At 50.4% G+C, this 13,415-nt stretch overlaps 2 protein-coding genes across 3 annotated transcripts in view; one reads left to right on the forward strand and one right to left on the reverse strand.

Annotated features, from left to right (window-relative positions):
• Positions 1-7,498: 7,498 nt before the first annotated feature.
• Positions 7,499-11,253, forward strand: Fkbp11 (FKBP prolyl isomerase 11). Its single transcript, XM_055627195.1, has 6 exons — positions 7,499-7,745; positions 7,956-8,021; positions 8,420-8,507; positions 8,807-8,840; positions 9,173-9,243; positions 11,016-11,253. Exons 1-6 carry the CDS (start codon positions 7,602-7,604, stop codon positions 11,231-11,233), a joined length of 621 nt encoding a protein of 206 aa, XP_055483170.1. The 5' UTR covers positions 7,499-7,601; the 3' UTR covers positions 11,234-11,253.
• A 14-nt stretch (positions 11,254-11,267) lies between these two features.
• Positions 11,268-13,415, reverse strand: part of Ccdc65 (coiled-coil domain containing 65) — a 14,629-nt gene continuing 12,481 nt past the window's right edge. For both annotated transcript variants that reach the window (XM_055627194.1, XM_055627193.1), the window contains 2 exons: positions 12,977-13,129; positions 11,268-12,882 (listed from right to left, as the gene is read on the reverse strand). In XM_055627194.1, the coding sequence (XP_055483169.1) occupies positions 12,496-12,882; positions 12,977-13,129 (540 nt within the window). In that variant the 3' untranslated portion in view covers positions 11,268-12,495. The remainder of the gene's footprint in view (positions 12,883-12,976; positions 13,130-13,415) is intronic.

The following is a 13,415-nucleotide window of genomic DNA, read 5'->3' on the forward strand; positions in this document are numbered from 1 at the left end:
TAACAACTTAGCTGAATAGCAGGCTAGTGGAAGAGTCTTCACACAACTTGGAGAAGCAGGTGACTGGTTCTTTCCTGGCCCTTAGTTATTCACATTCAAGGGAGGTAGGGGAGCCCCCTGGCTGTGGCTCTTGACCAAACTTACCAGCTTTGAAGTATATAGGATAAAGGTGAAGGTGAGTCTGTGTACCTGATCCTTAGGTTGCTTCCCAAGGCTTGTTTGTCATGATTTCACAAAGGACCCAGATCCAAGTGTAATCTGGATTCAGAATAATTCCAAAATGTATCTGGAGGAAATTAATGGGCTTAGATCAGCCCAGTGGATGAAAGGCAAAACTGTCCCCTTCAGAAGGACGTGTTTCTTATCATTGAGATGCAGCATTTGAAGCTTCTGGGGACTCCTGCATTTAACCCGCCAGGTCAAGCACACACATTCAGTTAGGACAGAATGCGAGCAGAAATTTTCTCTGGTTTTGGGCATTTGTTTAAGATGGGTCAAGCCAATTTCAGGATGCTCTGGAATTGTGGCATCTTGGGAATGGCCGAGGAGGATGCCCCTCCCTTCCTGCTGGTCCCTGGGCAGGCTGTCAACAGTAAGCACCATCTTTGGTTCTCTCGAACCAGTAGCTGCAGAGGTGGCATGCCCTGCTGGTCACTGGGGAATGACAGAATCCAAGTGCTTTCCATCCTCTGCAGGTTTTTCTGATTGGGTTCCCTGACCCAATTAGAAGATGGCTGGAATGGGTAGGAATGACCCTGAGTTCTTGAGAAAGGTACCAAGGGTTAGGGCCAAGGCAGTGGAAACCTTGAGCACGGCAAAGAGGCACAGTTGGTGAAGGCAGGGAGGGTCTGGAAGCCAGGAAGTTATCAGAACTGTTAGCTGTGAAAGCTGGAAGGCAAGGGCCTGCCCGCCCCATGTGTGTGTCACTTTGGCTGCCAGCTGGGGGAGCGCCTCTGGGCTGTGAGAGCCAGAGCAGCTCTTAAGCTGGGTTTGAATACAGGCAGGACACCGCAGACAAAACTGCTGTGCACACAGCTGAGCAGCTCTCTACACAGCCTTCCTGTCACTAACTTCCCTCACAAGCCCTCCCTGCAAGCATGCTGCCAGCCAGACCAGGCAGGAGGTTTGGCATTAAGCCTTTCACCTGTGCCCCACCATCCCCTCCTCCATCCTGTGCATTGAGACGCCGGGCTGTGGCTTTCTGGTAGATCACTTGGCAGGAGGCCCTGGGTTTGATCCCTGGTGCAGCATACACAAACCAACTATCTTGGTGAGGACATTGCTAGGACAGATAGAGTGCAGAGACTCAAGGAACAGAAGGCTTATGGCCATGAATCACAGGAACGTACTCTGGTTTTCAGTTAAAATACAGCAAAAAGCATACTGCTACAGGGTATAGATAGGATAGGAAGATCTGCCCTGTCCTTGCCACATCTTGCATGGATGGAGGGTTGGTGTTCTTGGTGAGAGCACCCAAGGGATTTGGGAGCTAACTGCTTTGTTCTTGGATGCTTGAATGTGTAAGTCATACCTAACGGCTGGTGGAGGATGGGCTTCAGGAGTTCAAAGCCCTGTGTTCTATTCACAGTTCCAAAAAAACAACAACAACAACAGAAAATAAGGCCTGGATCCAGTCCCTAAGTGGCAGTAGGGGTTGTGGGGAGCAGTTCCCTGTGTACACCTGTCTGCTGTAGGCAACTGAGTCCTGCTGGAATCTCCACTTGTGCACCTAGGCTGGGCCAGGCCAGCTTTCAGAATCAATTCACTTTCCTTTTTAGTCCAAAGGAAGTGATTCCTCCTGGTCCATGTCTGGGGCATTACGAAATTGCCCTGGGTGGGTTGGTAAAAGTTTTTTATTTTTGTATTTTTCTGGCCCTCCTGGCCTGCAACTTGCTACACAGTGTATCTGCCTGTGCCATTCTTCTGAGGTTAAAGGCACACCACCGTGCTCAGCCCCTCAGGAGCTACTGTTTGAAATAGTTACCCTTTTCTTCTACTGCCTTCCCTTACCCTACCCGCCCTCCATTCATGAGCCTTACAGAGCCCCAGAGCCTAGACAGCCGTCTACCTGTGTGCCACATTCCAGTTAGCCACTGCTGTGTGCTGCCCAGACGCTTCGGGTGTTCCTGTTTAAGGCTCACTGCCGCCAGCTCTTACCTTCCTCTCCGTGGGCTTCTCTTTACCTTCAGTTAGCCATGCTGGTCCCCGCATCTCTTCCAGACATTTGGCTCTTTGCCTTTAACACTTTCTTCTCTCTTGTTTAAAAAAAAAAAAAAAATGCTGGGTGTAGTGGTGCAAGCTTTTAATTCCAGAACTCAGGAGCAGAAGCAGGTGGATCTCTGTAAGTTTAAGGCCAGCCTGGTCTACAGAGAATACCGTGACAGCCAGGGCTACACAGAGAAACCCTGTCTCAAAAAACAATTCCACATTAAGGGGTTAGGGATGTAGCCCAGTGGGTGGTATCTTGCTTAGTATGATAAGGCCCTGGTTACCCAGCACTGCATAAGAGCAGATGCTATAACCTCAGCATTTGGAGACAAAGGCAGCCTTGGCTACATAATGAGTTTGAGGTTAACCTGGGGTACATGAGGACTATCTAAAAAACAAAAAATATCATTTAAGAGTATCTCAGACAGAATTCTGGAGGCAGAGGCAAGTGGATCTCTGTAAGTTCGAGGCCAGCCTGGTCTGCAGAGTTGCGGGACAGCCATGGCTACACAGAGAAACATTGTATCTAGAAGAAGACAAGGTCTTTTCTACTCTTCTTCCCTTATCAGGCCCTTTGGCTCAGCACACATGGAGCACCTGAAGGTCTTGTATCAACAGGTCTGGGGGGGGGGGTTTGAGGCCCATTTGGGGCTGGGTATCACAATCATATTTACATTAGGATCCATAACGGGAGCAAAATTACACTTAGGAAGTAGCAACAAAATAGTTTTGTGGTTGGGGGTCACCACAATAGGAGGAAGTGTAGCAAAGGGTCACAGCCTTAGGAAGATTGAGAACTGCTGCCTTACACTGATGCAGGTCTTGCTCGCTCGTGTGGTTTTATAACTAAGCAGCCGTTGTCGCCAGCGACCCAAACAATAAGTAAGTATGCAGAACAGCACGCTGCACCTATGCCCTTTACTCTTCCCGTCTCCAAACCTAGCCTTCCGCAGACATTTGGGGCACAGCCTTTGAGTTCCTTTTATTTATTTTTTTAAGAGATGGGGTGTCAGCCAGGTGTCAGACAGCTTTGTAATTTCAGCCTCAGGAGGCAGAGGCAGGTCTCTGCAAGTTTAAGACCAGCCTGGGCTACATAAAAAAGACATCAGAACTGAGACTGCTTCTTGACAGGGTACAGGTAAACGGGGAGACCTCAGAACAATTAGTCACCAGGCCCATACTCCCTGTCGCAAAATGGGGCAAGCAGAAGGAGATAGGGAGGGTCTTGTGTATCCCAGGCTGTCCTGTAAACGCAGTACGTAGCTGGGCGTGACTTAGACTTTCGATCCTCCTGCCTCCACCTTCCAAGTGCAGGCATTGAAGTTGTGTGCACTGAAGCACAGTGAAGGCAGTGCTGTGGTTGAGCCCAGCATCTGTGCATGCTGGGTAAGCAGCCCCCACCCTGCCCCCGCGCTTCTGAATGCATGCAGTTACACATCCTTGGGGAGGAGTTAAAATGCAGTCCATCCACATCACGTGTATTTTCTTAAATTGAAGTGTATGTATTTGTCTTAGAGGTTTTCATACAGTATAGTTAGATATTTAAATGGTTTCTCATTTAATAGTTCAGCATCTATTCAAAAGAAAACATGAGGCTGATGTGGCTTGAATGCTGAGCAGTAGAGGGTGGAGGAACGAGCCTGAGCTAGTGAGATGCTCCGCAGGAAAGGCGCCTGCCACCAAGGCATAGGAGTGGAGTCCTAGATGGGCCCCGTGGTCCGCCCTCTTAAGGTGTCAGATGACTCCAGACATGCTGTGGTGGCCGCCTGCCTGTACATGTTCGCAACAGAGAAAAAGAGGTTTGTTTTTTGGTTTTTTTTTTGTTGTTGTTGTTTTTCAAGATGGGGTTTTTCTGTCACCCTGGCTGACATGGAACTCACTACATAGACCAGGCTGGCCTTGAACTCACAGAGGTCTACCTGCCTCTAGGATTAAAAGCATGGGCCCCCACTGCCCGGCAAGTATTTGCTTTGTTCATTTGTTTTAAGAGGCAGCTTGCTCTGAAGCTAGCTCAGGCTACAAGAGACCCTGTTTGAAAAGTGAAATAAAACACTTGTCCAGAATCGTGCTGTCAGTACCTGGAGAGCTCTAGGCATGCCATACTTTGTCCTTGCCATCAGTGAGCCAGCTGGCTTTTTTTTTTTTTTTTTAATTTTATTTATTTATTTTGAAAGCTCTATCTGTATGTAAACCTGCATGCCAGAAGATGGCAGTAGAAGGTATAGGTGGTTGTGAGCCACCATGTGGTTGCTGGGAATTGAACTCAGGACCTCTGGAAAAGCAGACAGAGCTCTTAATCACTGAGTCATCTCTCCAGCCCTGCCAGCTGGCTTTTTGAGGGGCATGGAAGAGCGAAACAGTAAGTGAAAGTCCCTGTTAGCTAGGAGAATTGGGACTTGAAAAGGGGCTGTTAAACATCTGGAGCTAACTGAGAGGGAAAGGGAAAAGCGCGAGCTGTGCACAGAGCTGAGAACGCATGAAGGGTTCAGAGCTAGGCCACAGTCCAGGAGTAGGGAGGTGTGATTCAGTTAGTAGACAAGATGCAAACATGGGAGAAAGCTCAAGCTCTGAAAAGGTTCTCAGAGCCAAGAGTGATGGGACTCGACTGTTAGCCCATCACTCAAAAGGCTGAGGCAGGAGGATTCCAAGTTCATAACCAAGGTGGACTTCTCAAAGAAAAAGGCTTTCAGTTTACTAATTGAGGAAAGAAGATGAAGGCTGAGGAACTGCACGGGCCCTTAGTGACATGGGAGATGATGTGAATGTGCCAGCAGTGTAGAGAATCGCACAGAGGGAAGCTTGGGGGTCAGAGTGGAGATAGAATGTTCTCTCTCCGTTAAAATGGGTTGGTAGGAGGTAATCCAGGGCTCCACTTACCAAGGACTCACACTTCCATCTTTGTGCTTCACCATCTAGGGCCTGCCTTCCATCCTCATGATCCAATATGATTGCTAGAGCACAACTCTTCTCGTGTACTTTCTGGTCACAGGAAGAAGGGAAGGAGGCCGGTAGAAGAAAGGAGTAGAGCATGAAACTCAAATAACTGGGTTGGTGTCCTTAAAGAGCCTTTTTTTTTTTTTAATAAAAAGTCTAAAACAGTGGTTTCAACACTTAAATTTATGTCATATTAGCCACAACTGTGTCTAGTTTCTAAGAGAGATTTTGAAGTGTAGTTTTGTATTTGTTAAAATATTTTATTTTTTAAATTAATTATAATTTATTCACTTTGTATCCCAGCTGTAGCCCCCTCCCTCACCTCCCATGCCCCTCCCCCAGTCCACTGATAGGGGAGGTCTTCTTCCCTTTCCCTCTGACCCTAGCCTATCAGGTCTCATCAGGACTGGCTGCACTGTCTTCCTCTGTGGCCTGGTAAGGCTGCCTCCCCCCAGGGGGAGGTGTCAAATATATTTTCATACAGTGAGATACACAGGTGTTTTTTTTTTCTTGTTTCCGGGGATTAAGCCCCAGACAGGTGCCCGGCACTGATGGTGAACACCTTTAATCCCAGCACTCAGGAGGCAGGGCTCCAGGTTCGAGGCCAGCCTGGTCTGTCCAGGGCAGCAAGGGCTACGCAGAGAAACAAAACCCTAGATAAGCATTCTACCACTGAGCTACATCTCTAAGCACATGTACCAATGTTAGAAGTACGTGTAAGAGAGGGGTTTTTGTAGCCATGCTGGGGTTATAGAGGAACGCCATTGTAGCCCACTGTATCAGTTCGAGTTTTAGAGACTTCTAGTTTTTGTTTGTTGTTTGCTTCCTTGCCTGCTTGTTTAAGAGTTTGACTGTGTAGTCCTAGGTGGCCTGAAACTCAAAGGAATTTGCCTGCCTCTGCCTTTGGAGTGTTGGAATTAAAGGTATATACCGCACCACCTGGCTGGCAGTTATTTTTATTATGTTTATGTATCCGTATGCCACGTGTGTGGGTACCTATGGAGGCGAAGTGAGGGTGTTGGAGCCCTTGGAGTTCTAGGAATTTTTGAGCCATCTGATGTCTGCAGGTAATTGAACTCCAGTCCTTTGGAAAAGCAGCAAGTGCTCTGAAGCCCTTATCTGTCTAGCCCCTGACAATGAGTATTTAAAACTCCTAGGCTCAAAGGTTAAGAGCACTGGCTGCTCTTCCAAAGGTCCTGAGTTCAATTCCCAGTAACCATATAGTGGCTCATAATCATCTACAGTGAGATCTGGTGCTCTCTTCTGGCCTGTAGGCAGACATGCAGGCAGAACACTCTGTAAGTCTTAAAAAAACAAAACAAGACAAAAACTCCTAGATTAGGAATTTCAACTAAGGTGCTTGCCTGGTATGAGCAGAGCCCTCGACTGGATCCCCAGTACCACAGATCAACCCCCGGAGAGAAAATGAGAGCTTAGGTAGAGTGGTAACCCTGGAAATGGAGGCGCGGAGGAGGCTGGGGAGGGAAGACCCAAAGGAGACTGGCTAGGTTTCAGAGATGGAAGGAATCTCAGAATATTCCTTTACGGAGAACCCTCAGAAAGGCCCGGTCAGGTTGTTTCAAACGGGAGGAAGTGTGTTGGGCTTGTGTAGCCTGGGGTGCTGGCCAGATGCCCAGGTGGAGTTGTGTGCTAAGGAGGAAACTGAACCAAGAAACCGCCTCAGTGTGGTGTGGAGGGGCCGGGTGACAGCCTCTGAGCGACCAGGGGCTAGGTAGCACAGCTTAGGTTGTCAGTAAGGGTTCAAATCCTGAAAGGGGAAGCTGGTAAGACCACCTAAAATTTCTCGGGACCCTTTTGAAAACTGAAGCCCTTGCACAAACACAAGACCGTTGTTGTCCGCGCTGCTAAAGTGAAAAAGGACAGTGAGGAAAACAGGAAGGAAATGCCAGTTAGAGGAAAAGATCAGCGGTTGACCCTTTTCTCAGGAAAGTAGCCCTGTAGTGCCTTCCTGGATGAGTGTGGAGCAGCCGCCAGGCTCTTCCTAGGCTTAAAGGAGAGCACAGTGAGCAGGAGAGGAGAAGGGTCTTGGACACCTGCCTCTGGGCTTAGTGGGAGGGGACATATCTTAGGGGAAAAGCAGAAAACAAACGCGGTCTGTGCTCAAAGCCTGTCACCAGTTGGCGTGGTGACCTTGGGCAAATTCCCTAGCTGTGAAATGGGAGCAGTTCGAAGGTTAGAGATTAACGCCCCCCTTCACAGTGGCAAATAGGTGCTATTGCGTGGTCCAGAACCCGCGATCACAGGGTGGGGAATTCCGTAGCCTCTTCCCTCCCGGAGGTGGGGACGAGGTAGAGGGAGGGCTGCACCAGGAGGAGGGGGCGGAGCTTGCTCCTTGTGACCCGCCCATCCCAGCCTGACCTGGAGCTGAGGGAACACGTCCTGTCGCCTGCGCCCGAACAGCCTGAGCTGGTACCCCGGCGCTCCGACCCGCTCCAGTCATGTCCCTGCGCCCCTTGCTCCTGCCGCTCTCGCTGCCGCTGCCGCTGCCGCTGCTGCTGCTGCTGCTCAGTGGGGCGGGGCGGCGGGCTGAGGCTGGGCCAGAAACCGAAAGTCCTGTCCGGACCCTGCAAGTGGAGACCCTGGTGAGGAGAGCGCCGCCCCCTCCCCCAGCCCCGCGCCGCCGCCTCCACCCTTCGAGGCCCGGGGTCGTGGGGGAGCGCGGGGCCCTAAAGGCAACTGTGAGCCGAGAGGAGAGGAAGTGCAGGAACTGAGTCGGGGCAGAAGGTGCTGGGTCTCCGTAAGGTAACGGGATCTTAGGAGGCGCAGCCTTGACCCTTGTAGTCTGATCATAGGTGCAGCCCCCCGAACCGTGCACGGAATCCGCTGCCTATGGAGACACGCTCCACATACACTACACGGTGAGGGGTCTGGGGGGCCGAGGCGTGGCCTGGGAGGGGGCGGCGCCCTGCTGAAACACGTCAGCCTTGGCTTGGACACGTGGCAAGCAGCGCTGGAGAACTCCGGTCCTAGGGTCGGCTGGCACGTGGGGACGGGAGTGGGGGTGTCCTCTGGCCTGCTGCTTTTACCTCCCTGTTTTCCCGCCAGTTCCTCTCCAGCACTGAGAAAAGAAGGGTGGAGAGATCTCCAAGAAGCACCAGTCCCTTGGGGCTTCCTGTTCCTTTTTGCCCCATGGGGGTGGGGGTTGGAGGAGACGGGGACAGGATGCGAGGCTGCTGAGGGGGTTGCCGCCTGGCGGTGTGTGTGGCCTGTCTTGTGGGGGGAATGGCGGGGGTTAGTTCTCGCTCTTTGTCTTCAGGGCAGCTTGGTAGGTGGACGCATTATTGACACTTCTCTGAACAGAGATCCTCTGGTCATAGAACTTGGCCAAAAGCAGGTGATTCCAGGTATGTGCCCGGCGTCGTTATCCCCTTCCTAACCTAAGCCCTTGTGTAGTGCCTTGGCCGGCTAAATTACTCTGGAAAAGCCTGCTAGAATGAGTAAGACCCCAAGGGTCTTCGGGTACCTCGTGTTCAAATTCCACTTCTAATGCCCTTCTTGTCCCGCACACCACTAGGGAGGGGGTGTAAGAGTTTGAGAAGTGGAGCAAAACTCTTGATGAGGGTCCATCCCGCCTTTGATCTTTCTCTTGGGTGCGGTGGGGAATGCGTGTAGCTTCTAGTTCCATGATGTCTCTTCCCTCAAGGTCTGGAGCAGACCCTTCTGGATATGTGTGTGGGGTGAGTATCTGGACAGGCTGGGCCTCACTGCCCGTGTGGAAGCTTTCCCTGCCATCTGCTATCCCAGTCGGCAGGACTGTGGAGAATAAAGGGCCCCTGTCATATGGGAAAGGCGCAGGTCAGTGGGACCCCTGAGGGCATCCAGAGCTGAGGGGACCTCTCTGGCCATTTTGTTGGGGGAGTTGAGGTGTTGGAGGGAGTTTGCAAACTTTGGTGGCCAACCTGCTAGGTGGAGAGCTTAATGTTTTGGTGTATCAGAGGCAGGTAGGGCCTCTGGCCATCCTTCAAACAGGCTGAGGCTGCCAGCTCACCTCTCTCCTGCCTTCCCTCAGAGAGAAGCGAAGGGCGGTCATTCCTTCTCACTTGGCCTATGGAAAGCGAGGGTACCCGCCATCTATCCCAGGTAATCTGCCCAGGCCTTTTTCCTGCCCTCACAACAGGGCCCTAAGAACCACAAGCTGTGCTCTGTCTAGAACTTGAGGAAGTCCACATCAGCTCTGAGGAGAGAAGTTAGCTGGGGCTCCCATTTCAAGCCCACTCTTTCTCCAGTAGAGGCTACAGACGGCCTGTTAGGGAGCCCTAGCTTGACCTGAGACAGATGGTGACTTTTTCACACCTGATTGGGCCGTGTGGGTCTTGCTGCCAATACTACTTATCCCAGGACACCAAAGTATCTTAAACCAAACGAAAAAGCAACCTTCAAAAGCCCTCACATAGAGCCAGTGAATTGACCGCCAGGATGAGTTGACTTTCATTCCTAGAATTTACCTTCACATATTACTGCTGACAAGGGCAGAGATTGGACAGATTTTCCAAGATGGGTGTGTCTCTTGCTTTGGGTTAAAATACATGTTCTGTTAGGTAAAACATGTTTCTCCACAGAGCTCTGGTAATGTAATTCTTAGACTAGTAAGGGCTTTTAGGGAGCCCAGTATGGGATTTTAGGGAGCCCTGAAAGGAGGGTAGGGAGGACCAGGCAAAATCTCCTTTTCTATTATTTATTTTTATTGTACGTGCATTGGTATTTTGCCCACATATATGTCTGTGTGGAGGTGTCAGATTCTCTGGAACTGTAGTCACAGACAGCTGTGAGTTGCCATGTGGTTGCTGGGAATTGAACCCAGGTCCTCTGGAAGAGCAACCAGTACTCTTAAACACTGAGCCATCTCTCCAGCCCATCTCCCTTAGCAAATCGGGAGTTGTGGTGCACTTGGGAGGCAGAGGCAGGTGGATTTCTGTGATTTGGGGGCCAGCCTGGTCTACATGGTGAGATCCAAGACACCTAGGACTAGAGAGCGAGCCCCAGTGTCAGGAATAAAACAGAACAAAAAGCTTAGAAAACTCTTCCCATTCCCAGTGCTGCTGCTTGGCTTCTGTTTGCAACTGTCTGACTCTCACGCCCTCCGGCCTCCACAAGCATATCTTTCCTCTTTTCCAGCCCTTGTTTGAAAGTCTGCCAAGAACTACATTGCGTGTGCTCATTGGTTGGTAGAGCTTTTAAGGAGATCTGCTTTTATCCCAGTTAATTTTAGTCCTATAAGAATTCTATCCCTGTGGTCCTTGTGGCTGTTTGGAACTGGAGTCCTTTTGGTATAGGGGATTGTCACGTGGGAATGCTCACTGGTGGCACTCCACAGACGCCTGGGGAGTTGAGAGCACAGCTGCAAGACTCAGGTTCAGTCCCAGCGCTCCCATGGCGGCTTGCCACCGTTTGTAGCGCTAGTACCAGGGGGACCCGACACCCTCTCCTTACTCCAAGGATAACAGGCATGTGTGTGGTGTACAGACACACAACAGTCAAAACACTCATATGCATAAAAATAAATCTTTAAAGATTAAAAAACAAATGCTTCCTGGCAAATGTGGAGGGGCCTGTGTGTTTCCCATCTGCAGACTTCCTGTGCTAAAGGTCTGTTCCTGATTGCAAGCCATGTGTTTATTTGCAGTTAAGGTCAACATGCGTGTCCTTAGCCTGCTCCTAGCCCTCTTCTGCATTTGCTCAGGGAACCCAGCCCCACACTTCAAATTGCCAGAGTCAAAGTTGCTTTCTGTGGCCTACCCTCATTTTAATCCCAATTCGAAGCTCTGGATTGAACACAATTCTAACCACCACCCCACCCCACCCCGCAGAGGATGTGGGTGTAGACCCTAACCCCCTGCCCTCTGCCTCTCCAGCGGACGCAGTGGTGCAGTATGACGTGGAGCTGATCACACTGATTCGAGCCAACTACTGGCAAAAGCTGCTGAAGAGCGTTTTGCCTCTGGTGGGCATGGCAATGGTGCCAGCGCTCCTGGGGCTGATTGGGTATCACCTGTACAAAAAGGCCAGCAGACCGAAAGTCTCCAAAAAGAAGCTGAAAGAGGAGAAACGAAGCAAGAGTAAGAAGAAATAAATAGCGGGTTTCTAACAAAACGTTGTGTTCTTTTGGTACCACCCCCTTCCTTTACTGTCTTCCTTATTACCGTGCGCCAGCCTGAGTGTGGGCATCAGACGCCATTGTAAAGTTCTCTCCTTCCACCTGTAGGACGGTTCCGGGATTGAACTGAGGTCTTCAGACTTGTGAAACAAGTGCTCTCCCTGCTGAGCCGTCTCTGTGGTTCCCTTTTCTTCTAAGACAGGGTCTTGCATTTGCTGTGTAGACCAAGCTGGCCTCAGACTCACAGGCCTCCTGGCTCAGCATCAGTTACAGACGTGTAACCCTTCTTACCCGATACTTTGAGGCTGTTTTCTTTTTTAATTTTATTTAATTTCATTTTTGTGCATCAGCATGAAGGTGTCAGATCCCTTGGAAATGGAGACAGTTGTGAACTGCCATGTGGGTGCTGGGAATTGAACCCGGGTCCTTTGGAAGAGTAGACAGTGTGCTCTTAACCATCGAGCCATCTCTCCAGCCCCTGAGGTTGTTTTCATGGGTAGGAAAAAAAAGCATTTTGGATTGAGATCTTGCTTGCAGTTGAGTGGCTAGGGGTCTTGGAGCACCTCTTCCTCTTTCCTGCTCCTGGTGTCCTAACATACCTTGAAGAACTGGCCTTGAATCTGCCTCCTGCAGTGTCTTGATGCTGTGGAGGAAGCCAGTTTCACCTCCTGGTAAGGTACCTAGGCATTCTCTCCCTGGGACCATAATGTCCCTGAAGTAAACAAAGATGATGAAGACCTTACCAGGGCTGAGGCAGGGCTCAGCTGGTATAATGCTTGTCTAGGATGCAAACCCCCTGATCAATCTGAAGCTCCAGCATGGCTGACCTGGGGGCACACACCTGTGACCTCAGAGGGGCGGGAGGATCTGAAGTTCAAAGTCATCCTCAGCTAAACAGGGAGTTTGAGGCCTGGGTGAGACTTTTTGTTTCGTTGGTTGTTTTTATTTTCCTCTGTGGCCCGGGCTGTCCTTGAACTCACTCTGTAGATCTTGCAGAGCTCTGGGCCCACAACCAACCCTAGCGCTGGGTTTAAAGGCATGTGCCTCCATCACCTGAGGACCTTGGGTTAGTTGGTTTGTTTTAGGGAACTTCCAAACTACAGGGAAGTTTTTTTGTCTTACTTTTATTTATTTTTAAGGGATAACTTACTGGTTACATGCAGGGGATAGTGCTAATAAATAACTAGAGTGCAGTCCTGAGCTTCCATCCGAGTCTGTAACAGGGGAGCACTTGGGTTTCAAACAGGAGAACCTCCCGGGGATTTGGAAAGAGGTCCCTTCCTGTCATCACAGGGTGCTGGAAGACAGGATGCGGGAGGCGGCGACTTGGGCCGCCAGATGTGGGCCGCCTCGATGACGTTGTAAATGTTTGGCTGTCCTTTGTGGCCCCGCTGGGGGGACAGCGCAGGCAGGTTGCTCTTGTGGTTCACGATGAAGAGTGGGTTGAGCTGGCTCAGCACCTCGTCGCTCACAGAGATGCCATCTAGGTACTGTTTGAGCATCTCCCGCAGCTTCGCGCTCATGTCCAGCAGCTGTGCCCGCCTGTGCTGCAGGCTCAGGACCTCCAGCTTCACTTTGTTGTATCTTTTCCAGAAATTCTCCATCCCGGAATAGTCCAGCATAAGCTGGGGGTGGAGTCACAGGAGGGAGGTGTAAGGCCACACTCCTGGCACCTGCCGCCTGGCACCTGCCCACCGGGGCGGGGCCCTCCCCCTCTACCTTGGCAAGCTCCTCTGTGAGTTCTTCCGGGTTCTGCTTCTCCATCTCCTCCTGCTCCTTGGGAGTCAGTATTGAAGAATAGAAAGGTAGTACCTTTTCTTCCTCTGTTTCAAATTTCCTGCATATTTCAGCAAGCTTAAGGACCTTTTCACCCTGTTGGGTTTTAGAGAAAGAGGCGTTTTAGGGAAAACAAGATAATTCCCTGCCAGAATTATGCACATGCCTGTAATCCCAGCACATGGGGAGGCAGAGGCAGGCAGATCTCCTGGTCTACAAAGTGAGTCCAGAACAGACAAAGCTACACAGAGAAACCCTTACTCGAAAAACAAGAAAGAAAGAAAGAAAGAAAGAGAGAGAGAGAGAGAGAGAAAGAAAGAAAGAAAAAGAAAGAAAGAAAGAAAGAAAGAAAGAAAGAAAGAAAGAAAGAAAGAAAGAAAGA

The sequence above is a fragment of the Psammomys obesus genome, unplaced genomic scaffold (genome assembly GCF_907164565.1).
Source record: "Psammomys obesus unplaced genomic scaffold, mPsaObe1.curated_primary_1811, whole genome shotgun sequence".
Classification (NCBI taxonomy): Eukaryota; Metazoa; Chordata; class Mammalia; order Rodentia; family Muridae; genus Psammomys; species Psammomys obesus.